The sequence below is a fragment of the Drosophila subpulchrella genome, chromosome 2L (assembly GCF_014743375.2).
Source record: "Drosophila subpulchrella strain 33 F10 #4 breed RU33 chromosome 2L, RU_Dsub_v1.1 Primary Assembly, whole genome shotgun sequence".
Classification (NCBI taxonomy): Eukaryota; Metazoa; Arthropoda; class Insecta; order Diptera; family Drosophilidae; genus Drosophila; species Drosophila subpulchrella.
This window is the reverse complement of record NC_050610.1, coordinates 24,602,230-24,619,241: the sequence shown is the minus strand read 5'-3', so window position 1 is coordinate 24,619,241 and position 17,012 is coordinate 24,602,230. Positions and strand designations below refer to the sequence as shown.

The following is a 17,012-nucleotide window of genomic DNA, read 5'->3' as shown; positions in this document are numbered from 1 at the left end:
ACCTGTGTTTAAATACAACTTCTTTTCTTATTTTGCCATTGGTTTTTCTGGGTTTCAGTCGGTCATGATTGCAACACCAGCTGCTTGTGTTGCCATTTCTGTTGCATAACTCGGGGCGCTTCATCATGGCCGTGCGTGTGTGTGTGTGGGCAAGAACTTAACCCTCTGGGGACAAAACGCCGGCTACAAAAAAAACACTCTGATTCTGCTGCTGTTTCAGTTGCCCCAGTGTTGCTGTGTTGCTCCTCTATTCCTGATGTTGTTCTGTTTTTGTTATCAGAGGCCGGCGGGCAGGGTCGGAGCCAAAGTCGCCACCGTTTCAGCCTTTTGGTTTCGAGCCCCCGGGCAGCGTCAGCTGCCGTTGCGACCCAGCCCTTCTATAAGGGGGACTCTATAGTTCCATAGTTCTTGCCCTGCCGTATTTGCTGCTGCAAGTCAAGTAGAAGCTGCACTAAATGTAAACAAAGCCCCAGTCCGTCGAAAGCCTTCTATTTCTCCTACGGCTGCAGCGACAGCAGGCGAAATGTAAATAAAATTTTTAAATTAACTACCACGTGTGCATGCAGTGAAAGAATAATAAACGTGGTACTTAGGGATTTGAAAATAGATTTTAAACTGCTTATTAAGGCGCCTAAAGGTATGCAGCAAAATATTTTATATCGAGCAAAGACATCACATTTTTCACTGCATACTTTTGGACACCTTTAAAAGTGATTTCAAAACTCTCAGTAATTTCTGACAACAATCTGATTATATTTTATATATATTTACATTTTTAAATGTGTCTGAGATTAACACTTTTTCGTGTCTTGATTTTTCATACCACAGTTTTCTCCCCGTGCACTTCTTTCGCATTTTTCCAGCAATTTCTTTCCGTTCAGTTCTGTTTCAGCTTCAGTTGCTTTGGACTCCGGTTCAGTTGCATCTGCATCTGCCGCATTTGCTGCAGGAAATGTATCTACATATGTAAACGTGCAATATTCAAGATTGTTGTTCATATTGCTGCCAGTTGTTTTTGTTGTTGCCCAACTACTGTTGGTTGTTTGCCATTTTAGCTTTTGTAAGTTGTTCCATTTGTTCAGCACTTTGCGTAGTTTTCTTGCTGTGCGTTTTTCCCCGTCCTTTTTTTTTTTTTGTATTCCATTTGCGCAATATTTTCTTTTTTTTGGCTTTTCCCGTCCTGCAACCTCGATAGTTTTGCAGTTCGTTCTGCCACATTTGCTGGCTTTATTTGCCTGCAGATTTTTCATACTTTCGTTTACTACTTTGGCTCCATGGCTGCCCCCCTTGAAATTTCTTATATGCGAAACACACGCGACCGCAGAAGTAAGAACCTCCAGCCAGTTGGCTGTCAATTGTTATGCACTCTACTAACTTTGGCGGGGTATTATCCTTGGAGCTACCACACATGATAATGATGATTTATGGCCTCCCTAACTCAGGGGATATTGCAGGGAACTTGTAGGAGTGGATACTTATGGAAGTCTTTTTTCCGACGTTCAATTGGGAGATAGAAAATTGGCAGTAAGTGTTAGAGAGCAAGTATATTGAATGCATCTAAAGCATTTTCAGTCCAGGCATTTTATCTGAAGGTTTCTTAAATTATTAATTATAAAGATCTTCAGGGATCTTTCATAAGAACCACAACAATATCTATATTTCACAGCATATCATTAATAACCGAAATTTCTTGCGAAAGAGCATTAAAACTTTGCCCTAAATTCCTCCAACTTTGACTGCCACATGCCCCGAGCAACATGTGTGCCCTAAAAACTTTACTACTCCAATGTTATGCCACATTCTCCAGCTTCGCCTGCCTCATCGAAAATTCCTTGTTTGCAACTCTTTTACAGGCACAATAAATTTATATGGCTGTAAACATTTTGCAGTTTTCAGTCCCCAGCATCAGCAAAAAAAGGAAAACAATGTAATAGAAGATTTAATTTAAAATTTGATTTCTGTCCGCAGGGATATAAAGAATTTTTCGGTTTGACCAAATTAGTTTGATATGTAGAAATTGTGAAAAGCCATAAAAAAAACTTTTAATTAGCTAACAAAATGTTTGAGGCGAACCGGACAGACGGAAAATGTGCAAATGTAATTAAAACGCAATTCATTCCACGAAAACCAAAGCAATTCATATTTCTGGTTAAATTTACAATTTAATTTACACCAAAAATGTACAAATCCCGGGACTAGATTTGGACAAAGTGCACAAACCAATTGATGAAAACCAAGTTTTCTGGAAATTGTAAACAATGGAGCCAGTGAACAACGAAATCGGTATAGTTTTCAATTGAAAACGGAAATATATCTCGTGCATTTTTGTGCTTTTCTACCGTAAACTTTTTTCAACTGGTAGAAATCCCCTAGATGTTTTTGGTGGATTAAATCGGATTTTTCACTGCCCTATTGATGGGTTCTAGTGGTGAGATTTTTTTTTGTAGAATATCCACCATCTGAATGAGCTTTAAAAACTGTCAGCTTGTGCTGCAGGGATTTCATTCGTCATAAAATAAAATCTCACACTATTGGGAGTATTTTTACTTTTAAAGGCTTACGAGGTTTTAAGTTAAATACCTGGCCCATTTTTTAAGGTATTCAACTCCCCCCTTATTTATTTTTAGATCCTTCTGTCCAAAACTCCAACAAGTCAGTCTAATGATGTGAAATCCAGAAATATGCCTGCAAGAGATCACCCCAAATGAGATGTGCATAATGAGGCCCCCTTTTTGCACCATCAGACCAGAAAAAATTCCCAAATTTTTTAAGGGTGTAAAATTGGCAAGCTGATCATGAGTTGCATTCGGTTTTTGGGTCCCACTGCTCAATTCATTAGTCAGTCAATGGAAAAATATTTGGACAGCAGCTGCAACTGGAGAAGTGCAGGAATACCAGGCATTCCCATTCCATTCCACATCAACCCCTGACTTTTCACCATCCTTCGGTGGAGCTCCTCTTGTGCGTTGGCAAAAGTCAAATTTGGCACGAAAATTTTGTAAATAAAATTTCTGGTGCGGCTTGTGCAAATTTGCACACATTGCGCAAATTGCATTGCATTCTCTCTCTCGAAAAGTAGTTGAGAGGAGTAGGGGAATGGGTAACCAGTAGAGTGCACAGAAAAAAATATTTGAGCTAACATTATGTTTCACTTAATTAACAAACCAAAGAAGTTGGTTTAATAAAGAATTCCAATTTGAAGTACTAAGGTTTGAAAAACACTTTTAAAAGTGCATAAAAATATGCAAGGTGAAAGAATTCATTATACAACACCACGCTTATTTTTCACAGCATACTTTTCGGCACCATATAAAACGTTTTTGCAGAAATTATAAAATGTTTCTTAGTTCTCTCAAAACCTTATTAATAAAGATACCCAGTTTCCTCTGTGTATTTGCTGTCTGTACTGCAAAAGTCAAACAAATGTGCCAAATTAGCATTTTGACATTTCAATTTTGAATATTATTGACATGTTTACTTGTGTGAGTGTGTGTATGTTTTTGGGGGTATACCGTGTATGTAGAATTTTTGGGAGTGGGTTGTTGGTGATTTCATAGTTCTGCAGTCCCCGAGTCCCCCAACCGGTTTTATTGAATAGCAAAATTTACTTTAATTAGCAACAGATATTTAATGATCATTGTCATTCCGGTCGTCATCATCAGTTTGTGGGCGTGGCAAGTGGCGTTTGTTTTGCAGTCCATCCAAAACAATGCCGAATCATTGTCCATCCTCTTGGACCCCTGGAAAACCCCCCTTAACCCTAGGAACTGGGCCAAGCGACGCGTGCTGTTTGCACTGTTGACATCATACACACATCCTCATCCTCATCCTCATCGCCATCATCATCATAAGGCAACAATAGGACCTGATATGGGGGGTATCTACATATATTCGTATATCGCCATCATCATGACTAACAATGCAAAGTTTGTTTTGGTCGTTTGGCATATCATCGAACAGCAGAGCGGAGAAATAAAACAGAAGCCCGCAGCTAAATTGAAATGTTTTCCCCTTTTTGTGAAAAGGGGGCTTTATGCGTTTGCTATTTGTTCAGTTGTTCAGTTGTTGTCAACGCTATAAGGTTATATATGTTTTTATGTTTTCATGGGGGAGTTTCTTTCGTTATTGTGTTTTAATAAGACAGGTTTCATTCACAGAGTTTAATTCATCTTTTCTTTGAAATTTTACATATATTATATTTGCCCTACCATAGCTCCGAGGAATGTTATCTTTGCCTTTACATAAATCTCTAATTTCAATCGCCCGAAATGTTAAACAAAGAAAACAGGCAACCTTAGCCAACTTCTTAGCCCCAAACCAGCCCAAAGTCTTAACCCCAAACGCCCAAATGCGAAACCGAAACCCTAACCTTACCCAAAAACCGAAAGCCCGAAGTGACCTCAACACGCAAAATCGAGAGAAATGGAAATGAAGCGTCAAAATGTGAGGCGGCATTCTGGTTTCCTTTTTCTGGATGGTTAAGGATACGTATTTGCGGAAAATTCCCACACATGTCCTTAGACAGTTTCCTTTTCCCTTTTTTTGAGGGGCAGAGCAATGCACGATTATTTGTGGGGAAGCCTTTTTGTTTCTGCTCATCGAGGGGGTGGCAAAAAAAAAGAAAGAAGAAAGGCTGACATAATGTGGCCAAATGTGTAGCCAAACAATAAATGAAAATTGTGTGCAATTGTCGTGCCTTTCATGGCAGCCTTTTGTCTCCAAGTCCCTCGAAGTATCCCTCGAATTTCCTCAACTTGGGGAATGTCACTCAGCTTTTGTTTTCCCCCTTTTCCGAATTTTCCCCCGATTGCTCGCTTTTTTCGTTATTATTGTTGAGCCAGTTCCAGTGGCATTTTGAGTTGCCTGCGTGTCCCGCAATGCGCTCGTTATCCTTTTTATTTGAAGTTTGCTTAATGCCAAGTAAATAGTACCCGGCACATATCCACATGCCTCGTCTCGTTATCCCCCGACTTTTGCGACTTTTCCGACTTTCCTGCCTTCCTGCCGCATTGTTTCATCTTTCGTCCTGGCCGCAAATGGCAGATGTTATCCTGTGGCTGCTGTTTTTCCAGCCCCTTTTCATGGCTTGTTGCGGACAGAGCAGACTAAAGACCTTTCCGCCCCTCAACTCCCGTTTATTGACGTTAAGTTGGCTGTTACCTATGACCCCATGGACCCCAGACCCCGGAATCTCCAGACTCCCGACTCCCGGCTCCCGACTTATCTGGCGCATTATCATCATCATCTTCAATTTAATGCGTCGACGATGCCACTCGACAATCTCTTTTTGTCTTTGCGGCACTTCCTGCCAAAGGACATGTTTGCGTTTATTTTCTGTGTGTATGGTTTTTTTTCGGTTCGGTTTTTTTTTCCGGTTCGTACTCTAATGTAATGCCACTTTATATGCCGCAGTTGATGCCTTTAGAGGCTTTTGTGTTTACGCCATGTTAAGCCTCGAATCCTTGAATGCCATAGCCGCAACATCCTCGACCGTTCCTATTTTTACACGCAAATAAAAATTGTTTCTAAAACTAAGATCAAATGATTTCGATTTGGGCCATTGAGAATGCTTTAAATCAATTTGTAAAAATTTCAATTTAAAAAAAACCTTCTGGTTTGAAATTTAAGATACAAATTAAAACATTTCTTTAAATTTAAAATTAAACGAACACGGTAGTCAATTTATATATTAAATTAATTTTTACAAAATGTATTTAAATAAAATAAATTCATTAAAATGTATTTAACATACATATTTTTAAAAGATTCTAGACCTTGCAGATTCATTAAAATGGAAATTTAGCTTGTTCCACTTTCATAATTTATTTTGGAACTGGAAATTTATCCAGTCCAGTGTACTAATTATTTTTCTCGGTGCATGGCAGCTTCTTTCTGGCGTTGCATGTGTATTGGCATTTGCTTGGTTGATTTTCATGTTGTCCCGCCTATTTGCCTGTGACAATCTACCAATCTGCTCCCACTCTCCCCTCCCCCGGATTTTCCCCCTCATTTCCCACCCAGCTCCGCCCACTTCGGAGTGTTAAGGCCCAAACACAGAGCAAGGTCGTTTCCCGTTTTTCCATATGCCGCATTTACATTTAACATTTCCATTTCCATTTGAGGACGTGCTTCGGTTCGGTTCGCTTTGGTTTTGCCTCAGTTCGGTTCGGTTTTCCTCCCGGCTTTTCCTTTGGCTTTTTTATGCATGATCTCATCGCTGACTGGCAGGTCATGTGACAGGCCTACTCCTCTTTGAGCCCCCCGCCCTCCCATTTCCCAGTTCCCACTTTTCCCACTCCTCATTGTACTTTCCCATTCGTTTTTGTACTCTTCTCGGGGGGCCAGACAAAAGTTAATTGCCTGACATTAAACTGTGGAAAACGATGGACCCCTGGGAAAGGAGTTGGGAAAACTGAGTTTGCCGAGGTTGCAAGCCTGCAGCAAGTATCTCTTAATTATGATTTTTAAAAAGAATCTTTATGAAGGGTTCTCAAGTTACTTTAAAGCGCTTTACGAAATTTAACAGCTGTTGGAAATGGAAAGCCATGTAAAATGTTTTAAATTGATTATAATAGTGGTGATTTGAATAAATCATCACTAATACAAAGTATATTACGCATTAAATTTATTATTATCAATTACGCACATTCGGATTTTCAAAATTGGCTTTGATTGGGTTTTCATCAATATTAAAAAGCCTACTAATATTAAACATTATATTTAAATTGAATTAAACTATTTAATAAATAGCCTATAAGCTTTAACTGACTTAGCCCTATTTAAATGAGCTTGCACTTCTAATAGGCTTGCTTTTTTCAAACCATTTTCCCCTTTCTGTGAGGATGGCCTGTAAACTCCTGCCTATTTCCGCATTTCAGTATTTTTTTTCGTAGCTCGCGCTAAGCCGCCAACAAACTTAAGCGGTTTCCGAGCTGGGAACAAAGATTTGACACCAAAAAAAAAAAGAATATTAAGCCCGTGCTGGATTTGGCCCTTGCCTTGTCAGCTTAGAATCAAAAACAAAAGCCCCGTCCCCAAATATCCCTGTAAAGCAGCTGTCTGTTGCTTGCCTACTTTCCGCAGGTGGAAAATGGGAAACTCGGGAAACTTCCTCGCCCTTCAGATCCGATTGGCTTCATCAGGAATATAAAAAAAAGGTAGGGAAAGTAGAGAAGAACGACCCTTCGGGCCAAAAGGCAATACATTAGAGCCCCGGCCAGATTAAACTTGACTTTTGTGCTTTCATTCTATCGGGAAGCCCTCTCAGAAATTTGAAATTATTGCCATCGTTGATTTTTCGTGGCAATTTTGTCATTTTGCGGTTATTAGCGCGACAATTTCCACTGCTTTGGCCTGCGATTTATTGCCGGCCATTTGGCAATGAGTTATTACGGCAGATTAGGCCAAGAACGTGGCTCATTTTCTGATTAATTTGTAGGTGTCAATGGGCCACAGACAACGGAGAGCCAGAACCAAGGATCCGGGGAAAAGTGAATTTTTATTGCCCAACGTAAATCACAGGGAAAAAGGATAACACGCCTGTCTGCTGTTTTCCCCTTCCCTCGCCTGATTTCAATTAAATTGCTTTTGATTTAATTTTAGAGCTCAAACTGTTGGCTAAACAAACAAAACCAGTTAGGGACCAACTGTCTGCTTGGGTCTAAGTGGAGTACACAAAGAAAAATGAATGCTAACTGGAATTTTCAGAAGTGATTTAACAAGGAGTTTTAAACTCTTTAAAAGGTGTCTAAAAGTATGTAATAAAAAATAACGTCAACTAAATCCTTTGGACTTTCTTGTTGCAGACACCAAATTAAATGTTTTGAAATATTATTTATAATTTATTTTATATAAATAATATTACCAATTGCTTAAACACTTTTTTCTCAGTACTCTCTATGTTTCTCAGCTCTCTAAGTCCCCAACTTGGTTCTCCCTACTTTTCCCTGTAGATTTCTGGCCCGCAGCAACCGCAAAATGCCTGAAGGCTGGCACAACTGGCAAAAGGAAAAGAGGGCAGGACACCGACAGGACATCATTTCCCTGTTTGATCTACTCCGGACCCTGTGTTCTGCTTGCTTAAAAACGCATTACTGGAGGAAAAGTTGGGGGAAAATGGCAAAGGAAGGACCACTGAAAACCGGAGGTGACCGCAAGTGGAAAATCCTAAGCCACAATCAGAGTTCACATACACATCCTTTACGGTCTCAATTTATTTGTTCTACCCTTTTTATTCTTTATTTTTTCCTGCAATTACTGAGCTTCCTGTTGTCGTTTCTGAATTTATTTAAAAACTTTTTCACCAACCAATAAATCTAAGCACTGGCAATTAATAAACATTTACAATTGCAAATCCCCCGAAATTTACTTTGCGGTTTTATGGTTTTTCTCGACTGACTTTTTCTAATATTTTCGTAATTAAACCTTTTTGCTTTTGCCGACTGACTAAACACTTTAGATAAACATAATGAATTTGATGTCTGTGTATCTATGGACATTTATTTAATGTGGCTTATGCAAATGTGGGCGGCTGTGGGCGTGGCCCTGGGGCCGACTAATTAAACCGCAAGCGACCTAAATATTTTACATGTGTATCTAATTTTTTCTGTATGTTTAGTTTTATAAATCCACCTCAATTGGATGCAATTCATTTTAAGTGGGCGTGGCCGTTTGAAGAGGCGGTTAATTAGCGTTTCGATATATATATTTACATATACCATGATGCGTTGGTGTTGTTCCAAGTCAGTCAGGTGGGCATTACTCATACGACATGTGTGACGACGTTGGCGGTCGGCTTTAATGCATTTCCAGCCGCCGTTGTTGTTTACAATACACTATTATTGGCTCACTGTGGTGGGGGATAATATGCGCAGTGGTTTGTTTAGACCTGATTGGAATGCGGTTTTATAAAGTGCAAAATTCCTAATAGGGGAACTTTAATTGCCTTAATACTTTGAATTTTTGAACAGATGTTTAAAGATATCTTATAAAAATGTAATATAAATTTAACTTCTATCTACTTTACTTGTAAATTTATTCTCTATTCTCTATATCTCTGTAATTAGCGTAGTCTTCTGCCCACTCGTATTTTGTCCTCTTTCCACCACTTATACCAGCGCTTATTCTATGGTTCTATGGCCAATACAGCCGCCTCGGCATGTGTGTGTGTTGTTTTTGAATTAATTACACAGTTGATAGCCATGGCTATAGGTAATAGTAGGGCTATAAAACCAATGGTACAGAGAAAGAACAAGGTAGGACATTTAGTGACTTAGTTTTAAAACCCGAAAAGGATTTCTCCCCCAAGAAAAAGTGAGCTACAATTTTGATAGCCTACTTTTAGACACTTTAATAGGTGACTTCAGATAACTTCTAGTTCTAACACCTTTTTACATATCTTTCGCTCAGTGCACAGGTGTAGGCCCAAACACTCGATTGCCCTCGCCATGGCGGCCGGGGCAATATTTCACTTTATTTGCCTTTTGATTAGCCCTAATAGCCAGCGTTAACAGCTAGCAGGTCACACACAGATACACACACACACTCCCGACACACATCCACTAATACACCGCCACTTGTTGCAACAACAACAACAACAATTAAGCAACAACTGCGACGAGTGGCACATAAATTTGTATTCTAATTACTTGCGTTCAGTCAGCAGCAGGTCGTCGGTTCAGGTCAGCATTTGTAATTTATGTGCCCGGCTTTGTTGGCTTTTAAAAAAGATATATGCGATTATGCGATTGCCGGTCGGTCGTGTTGCTAGTTGTGTGTTTGCGGTGTTGCCCGGGTTGCATCTAAATACTTTAAGCGAAATGTGTCATGTGCATTGGACGCATTCCAAGGGGAAATGCGAAAAACACGGGGTTAAACGTTCATTGTCTCCCTCCTTCATTATGCTAATGTTTAGATATTCAGATGGTGTTGTAATTGCCGCCTAGCATGCAAATTAAGAGAAGGTCGACTTGTCGGATGGATGACTCCGCCTGGAATGGCTCTGGAAAAGTTAGACAAGACTCTCCCCAAAGTTTCCAATTAGCAATGGTCAAGCTCCACCATTTATGGGAATTATTTTCCCTGTCAGTCTGTGGAAATTATTAATGATGCTCAAGTGGTTTGGGTGTGAGTAATGGCAGCGATTATCAGGGGAATGGAAATGGGCGGATCATCTACTTATGCAGTTCTTTCATCGAGACTTTCAAGTACAACTATTACTCATGGCTTTCAATGGGCGTTTATAATAGATTTTCTAGAGATTATACTAGAGCGTATAATGCTGATTTTTAGAATGAGCTACAAAGGATTTTCCCTGATTATGCCGTGAATGTTAAGAATACTATTATTGAAATCTGAGCACTTACAGTTTACATTCAAAGTGGCAGTGGCCTCCAATCGTTTTCCCTCGTTCATGGCACGATTTCTGACTACACACTTGTACTTGGCACCATCGTCCTCCCTTCGCGGGATAATGGATAGGGTGGCATTGGTGGGCTGATCCTTAGTTCCGCCCTTCAGAACAGTGGCGGGCAGGGGGGAATTGGAACCCTCGCGATACCAACTATATAAGTGGGTAATATGTTGGGATAAGCAAAATACCAAGAAATATATATCCAAACTTACGTTATGGTGGGATCGGGGGAGCCGCCGATGCTGCTGCACGTTAGCTCCATGGGCTTATCTTCGGTGGCCACGGCAATATTTCCGGGCGAGATCACGGGTGGATGGGGTGGTGTGAGGACTGTGAGATTGTGGAACTCCTGGTGGACATCGGCTCCCGTTCCCTTGGCCTTGATGCGGCACTCGAAGCGTCCATTGTCCCGGTTGTAGGACACATTCTTGATCTGCAGATCGTAAATGCCTCGCTCCGGTTGAAAGTCGAGTCTGGAAAAGAGAAGGGGAATCAAATAAGTCAAGAGTTCCATATATTTCATCACATTAAATATTCTCCATTAAAACCTTACAAATACTTTTACTTTTAAGCCCATAAAACTTAAAACCGTACCACATTTAAGCTTTCAGGAAAGAAGAAAACGAAACAAACTTCAAAGCTTAAATGTCAGAATCCAGTCAATCAATTTCCATTTGCCTTGAAATCAATTTATTTTTATTTGAAAACTTCCCCGCTCTTCAGTAGCCATCACTAATTGTGCTAATATTGGATTTTCCCACTCTTGTCCTTGATTTCACTTCCTGTTTTTCTGCCCGCAGGTGGCCAAACTTTAAACGCTCCGTAATATAAATAAATACGAAATGGTAATATTTGACGAAGGAGGCGACAGGACGACGAAATTCATGGTCGAGTGGAAGGGAGGGGTGCCAATATAAATAAAATCAACGTTCGAATAAATGTTTGCATATTTTTCCTAGACAATTTTCAATAAGAAACTGGGTCTCAGACGCTGCCAACCCAAGTGAAAGGTAAACAGGGAAAAAAGTGAAGTAATTTTCGCACAGCCTTTGGAATTTTCCTGATATTTACCTTATTGTTATTGTTATGTGCCGGACTATTAAGCTCTGAGGGGTTCTTATGGCGAAATTGCTTTGCAGCCCCGTAGACCAAATTAATTGCGAAAAATTGTATAATTGGAAAATCAAAGATAGCTTTATGTATATTTTCCATATCGCATTTAGCAGGAAAACTTTTAGAAATGTTGTTTGTTTCTCAAATAAATAGATGCACATACATACAGTGCTTGTTCATGCCAAAGAAGCAGTAAATTAAATTTATTTTCCCATAATTCGTGTGTGACAATTTTGATATAATAGCCTGGAACTGAGAAAGTTTTCAATTTATGGCTATTGCTTTTGCTAAATGGTATTTTGCATTCATGGAAGCTTCCGATTTAATTAAATTTTTAAATTGTTTGTTTTTATCGCAAGCATTGATTAAATTTGCTTGGGGATCCAACGGAGACTACCCTTAATCTTAAAGCCCAATCACGTCTTTAGTTCGGTATTCAATATATCGAAAATGTGCTGGTCTTTCATCTATCAAAAAAGTAGAAGGGAGATGGACAAGTTTGTCAATTTTCCGTCTTTGGCTGCTGCCAGACATTCATTTCCCCTCCTTCACTTTCTCGTCTTCATTTTGTCAATGTCTTAATATTTCAAGGCCACTTCAGTGTCCTCGATTTACGATTTTTTTGGTGCTACGATTTTTCACAATTTTTCAATAGGATGATGATGCTGATGATTATTTGGTCGTCATCGTCGTCCTGGACAACTACTGAAAATTGATGCCGCCCGAATGCGCTTCGCTGGATTCTTGGCTTTTCCTCGCCGGTCAGTCAGCAGTTTATTAGATTGGCAAACAAGATGATAGCCCCCCAGCCCTGAAGCCCCGAAATCGCGCAGATACGATTTTCATTTTCCGTTTCCCGAGACTTTTCCGAGTTCATTTGTCAAGCGGCAAGTGGACTTTTGACTGACACTGAAATTGCTTCTCATCTCGAGGATTTTTTGGGAGACGGCTGGGCCGGCACTTTTCCTAAGATTTTCCGAGACATCTTTGAAATTTCAGCTTTGTGCACTTTGGTCTAGACAATTTTGCGATTCTAATTGGAGGGGCTTAGGGCTAAGACTGATTAGCTTGGTCAGGAGTTCGTTTTATTTACTCACTCATTTTACTCGTGTGCTAATTGGCAAAAACCGCAGTGGCACGACGGAAAAAAAGGAAAATGAAACACGCGTCTGTGTGAAAATTTAATTTGCCAAGCAGCAAACCGCAGAAGGACGAAAAAAAATACTGGAACTGCCCTGGTCTCTTGCTCTTGAAATCCCTAAATAGAATGCGCAGACTGGCCAAAAAGTTCAGGGGGAAAGGGAGAAGAACTCGAGTACTAAAATTCCAAAGAGTGCATAAAATGTACTCGGAAAAAATTTAAACAATTTCACTAGTTTTTACTTCAGTAAATAAGAATAAAAATAAATAGATCCATAAGTTATATTAAAGGATTTACGAATACTTCAAGAATGATTTTCTAACTTAGATATTAAAAAAAAACTTAAAAATGTTGAAAATAATTCTTTCTTTCTTCTTAACAATTTATAAATATATATTTTTAATACAACGAATATCTTTAAGAAGGTATTAAAAATCTACAGATTAGGTATTAATAATTATTAAAAATGTGAAATTATTTTACTTCATTTAAAATGGACTTATGTTTTTATTTACTTAAATTTATTGCAATTTTATGTCTTTACTCTCACTAATTTTTAGTGCATGTGTCCCAATTTTTGCCTCTGCAGCAGACAGCAAATTGACTGAATTCTCCACAGACTGGACCGCTCATCTCCTTTTTCCGCCCAAAAAAAACCGCGTTTCCTTGTCTAGTTGAATTTTTTTTATATTACTACGAGTATTTTTCTATTTGCAGCTGGTGCTCCTGCCTTTCCCCACTTTCTCCTCCCACTTTCTCTGCCCCCTCGGATATATCTCTGCTTTTTGGGGCCGAGTCTCTGGCGACTTGCTCATTTGCAGCTGGGATAGAGAGAATTCTCGGGACACGTGCTCGGTGGAAATAAAAAAAGTGCAAATTATAAAAACTGCTGGCAAAGCGCAGTCATCGTCATCGTCATTGCCGCCGCTCTGGGGAATCCCCTCGATTTTCCACCTCCTATTGGCAAATGAAAAGCGCCTTAAACGAGCAAAGCCAGGAAAAAAGGGGGAAAAGGACGCGTGTCCTTGAGCGTTATCCAAAAAAGGACTCCAGGGGGCTGCCTTATTCTTGTTGCAATTTTCAAGTTTATCCCCAGCAGGCCCGGGGCTTTATTTATATCACCCCACTTCCTCCGCCTCGGAAAATGCTCCTCCTGCATTGCAATTTGTGATTTGTTGTTGCTACCACAGTACTGTCCTCGATTCGCAATTTTTTATATTTTTGTTGCTCCCTCTGGGCAAAAGCAAAAAGTTTTTATTCTTTGTAACCTTAAACGGCCACCAATTATTCACAAAAAAAAAAGAATGTTCCACACAAAAGTAAGGCAATTTTTTGTTGGTTCTTTGAATGGCGTTACAAAAAATGTGGCGCTTCACAAGGTATTATATTAAAATTTTTTGGAAAAATTTCGTTTAGTTAAAACTCTTACTCATAACTTGTAAGGCCCTGTAATTTACATCGCAGATTATGATCTCCAATTCAAAAATTGATTCGTAAAGAACATATTTCAGGAATCCTGTTTATGCCCAACCGTTTGTTCAGATTGAAGATAGCCCAACTGATTTTCCATCAGATTTTCCTCCCAAGTATGCTATCGTATTTCTCCCCTCGCCGAAATCCCTCCACAAGTGAAATTTCGCATTCGAGGGAAGCGCCTTCCCTTCTAAATGCCGCACTCATTGTTTCTCAATCTCTGTGAGAAGAGCATTCCCCTGATGTCTCGTTAAATTAAATGTTCAGCGAAATATTAGCCCAGAGCTTTTCTTTTTCCCTTCGACCTGTCGCGACATTTTGGCCCAGAGAAAAATTCTGTAATTTCGGTTTTTTCTTGTTTTGTGTGTGTGTGTTTTGGCATTGCCAGCAAATTTGCAGTAATTTCACTTTTGCACAGATAGGAATTTTCCAGGGGGGTTTTAGGGTTCGGGTACTATCTCCCGCCTTATTATGTGGCCAGTTTCGTTTTGGTCTCCTTGAGCCGTGTTCTCGTCCTGCTACTTGTCCTTGTTGGCTGCTTGTTTTCGGCTCCTTGTTAGCTTTCGGCACAAATTGCAGTAAAAATATATTTTACAATTTGCCTGGGCCCGCAGCGCGATTTCTTGGCCCCTCAACGCCTCTTTATGCTGCCTTTCTATTTGTTGATTTGCTTTTATTATGCCCACACTCATACTTGGGGGTACACAGGAAAAACTTGGGCTTATCTTTGAAAGTCTCCAGAAATCTTTACTTTACAAATATCTTAAGTTGTTAAGAATTAGGGCTTATCAATTGGTAGACTTCAGGTAGTTTGTGGTGGTTTAATTTATACTTAGCTATTTATCCATTTCTAAACTTGCTATACATTTTATTGGATAGACTTCGACCCATCGCTTACATTTACTACATTTTCTCAATTTATTAAACCATTTTCCCCAGTGCATCCATAAAATGTATATGGCGTAATACCAAAGCTGGCTTGCGGCCATTTTATTTGGCAAGCTGTGAGCGGAATGGAACAGAACGAAATGAAACGGAAACGCAGCGACACGGAATGGAACGGACGGAGGGTTGCATTTTCCGCGAAAGAAGAGGCAGACGGGGAAGAAGAAGAAGATGTAGGTCCGTGCGGCACAGTTGGCACTTAAAATTTATGCGTTGCCACATAAAGAAACCAAACCGAACATTAAAAAGCAGGCGGCCAACAGGAAACGGAAGTCGCAGGCACCAGGCGAATAAAAATACAATTGAAATCTGGGGATGGTAACGGGGGCAATGAAAATGAAACATAAACACAAACAGCAATAGGCCATGTGTGTGTATATGCATGTCTCAACATGCAACACGCGGCGTTGACATTAAGGATTAAGGCAGGACATGTACTATAGAGATGGACTCACGACAGGCGATTAATCGTATATTTAATAATGTCAAGTATTCAGAAAATATTTTTTTACAACCATCTCCTATTCCACACAAACATCATGAAGTCTACAACCGTAACCGCACCAATTTTAAATTTTCATTTCATTTCTCTTACATACACATACATTTAATAACACTTTTCATATTCATAAGCCCCTTTAAGCCATTGGCCAAGCTCGGACTTAACTGTTTCAGTCGCCTGGCATTTTGTTTAAATTGCCAAGAACTTGATTTTAATTAAGTTGCCAGCCCAGTCAGTCACATGCATAAATCGCATTATCCAGGTCGGGAAATGGAGAATGGGACGAAGGGGAGTGTGAAACATTTAATTAACTTAACAAATGGCTGCCAACTGCTGCTGCTGGGATAAACTGTACTACTCGGTCGGCGGAAGGATAACCGTTAATGCCGCAAAAGGACAGTGGCGGCGGAGGGGATTCCCCTCCACGTTTCACTTTACGACCCCACGCACACTGACACACACATATACCCATTAAGGACATCAGCTTTATGGACAGCATTTAACATCCCTCAAAGCCGGCCATTCCCGCAATTATCATCCTTGTTGCTAGGTCGCGATTCCATGACCATTAATTGCTAGGCTTGCAAAATATCGATAGTGAAAGCAATCGATTGTATCGATAGTATCGAAAAGCTTTATATTTTGTGCTAATATATATCGATAGTATCGAAAAGCTTTATATTTTGTGCTAATATGTATCGATAGTATCGAAAGGCTTTACATTTTAGCCCAAAATATAAAGCATATTCATTTAAATGTTAGCATGAAGTTGTCATTTTAAACTTAAAAATAAATGAAAACCTATCGAGAATATTCATAGCGATGACGATTACTCACCTATAGCCGGAACTCAATTGCACATCGCCAATGGCCACGTTATCGAATTGGGCGGGATTCGCCGTCCAGCGGGTCCAGAAAAAGGAGAAGTCGTTTGATTCGTACTTGTCATTAAACCGGCACTTGAGGGTTAGGTCCGCATTTTCTCGTGTGTCAATCGATTCATCGGCCAGAATCGTGGAACTGAGCGCTACAAGAGCTGAAAAGGACAATGAAGAAGATATAATATTAATAACAGTTAATCCTTGGAGGTTGTTATAGTTTTAAAATGTGTTTCGTAAAAATCTAAGAACAAAGAAAATGTCTTAAAGCTTAAATCTGCTTACTCCTCCTCAAGTTGGCAACTTGAGATTGCGACCCCAAAAATAATTGCCTTGCCATAAATAATTTACATTCTTGACCACCACACGAAAGAACTTTATCACATTTTCATAAGGCTTAAAAGAATCATAACTTTTCACTCCAATCCCTTACCCAACTCCAAAACAGAAAAACCGACGACATAAGAACCTTTTCAGTGTTCATGAAATTTTCATCAGCTGTTGCTCTTTTTTACCGAAACAAAGGAGAAAAATCGGTTTAAAATAAAA

General features: G+C 39.6%; 1 protein-coding gene across 3 annotated transcripts in view; it reads right to left on the bottom strand.

The window, feature by feature from the left end:
* Window positions 1–17,012, bottom strand: part of LOC119546043 (hemicentin-2) — an 87,638-nt gene that overhangs the window by 27,136 nt on the left and 43,490 nt on the right. For all 3 annotated transcript variants that reach the window (XM_037852066.1, XM_037852064.1, XM_037852067.1), the window contains exons 3-5: window positions 16,423–16,621; window positions 10,624–10,884; window positions 10,365–10,561 (exon numbers count right to left, since the gene is read on the bottom strand). In XM_037852066.1, the coding sequence (XP_037707994.1) occupies window positions 10,365–10,561; window positions 10,624–10,884; window positions 16,423–16,621 (657 nt within the window). The remainder of the gene's footprint in view (window positions 1–10,364; window positions 10,562–10,623; window positions 10,885–16,422; window positions 16,622–17,012) is intronic.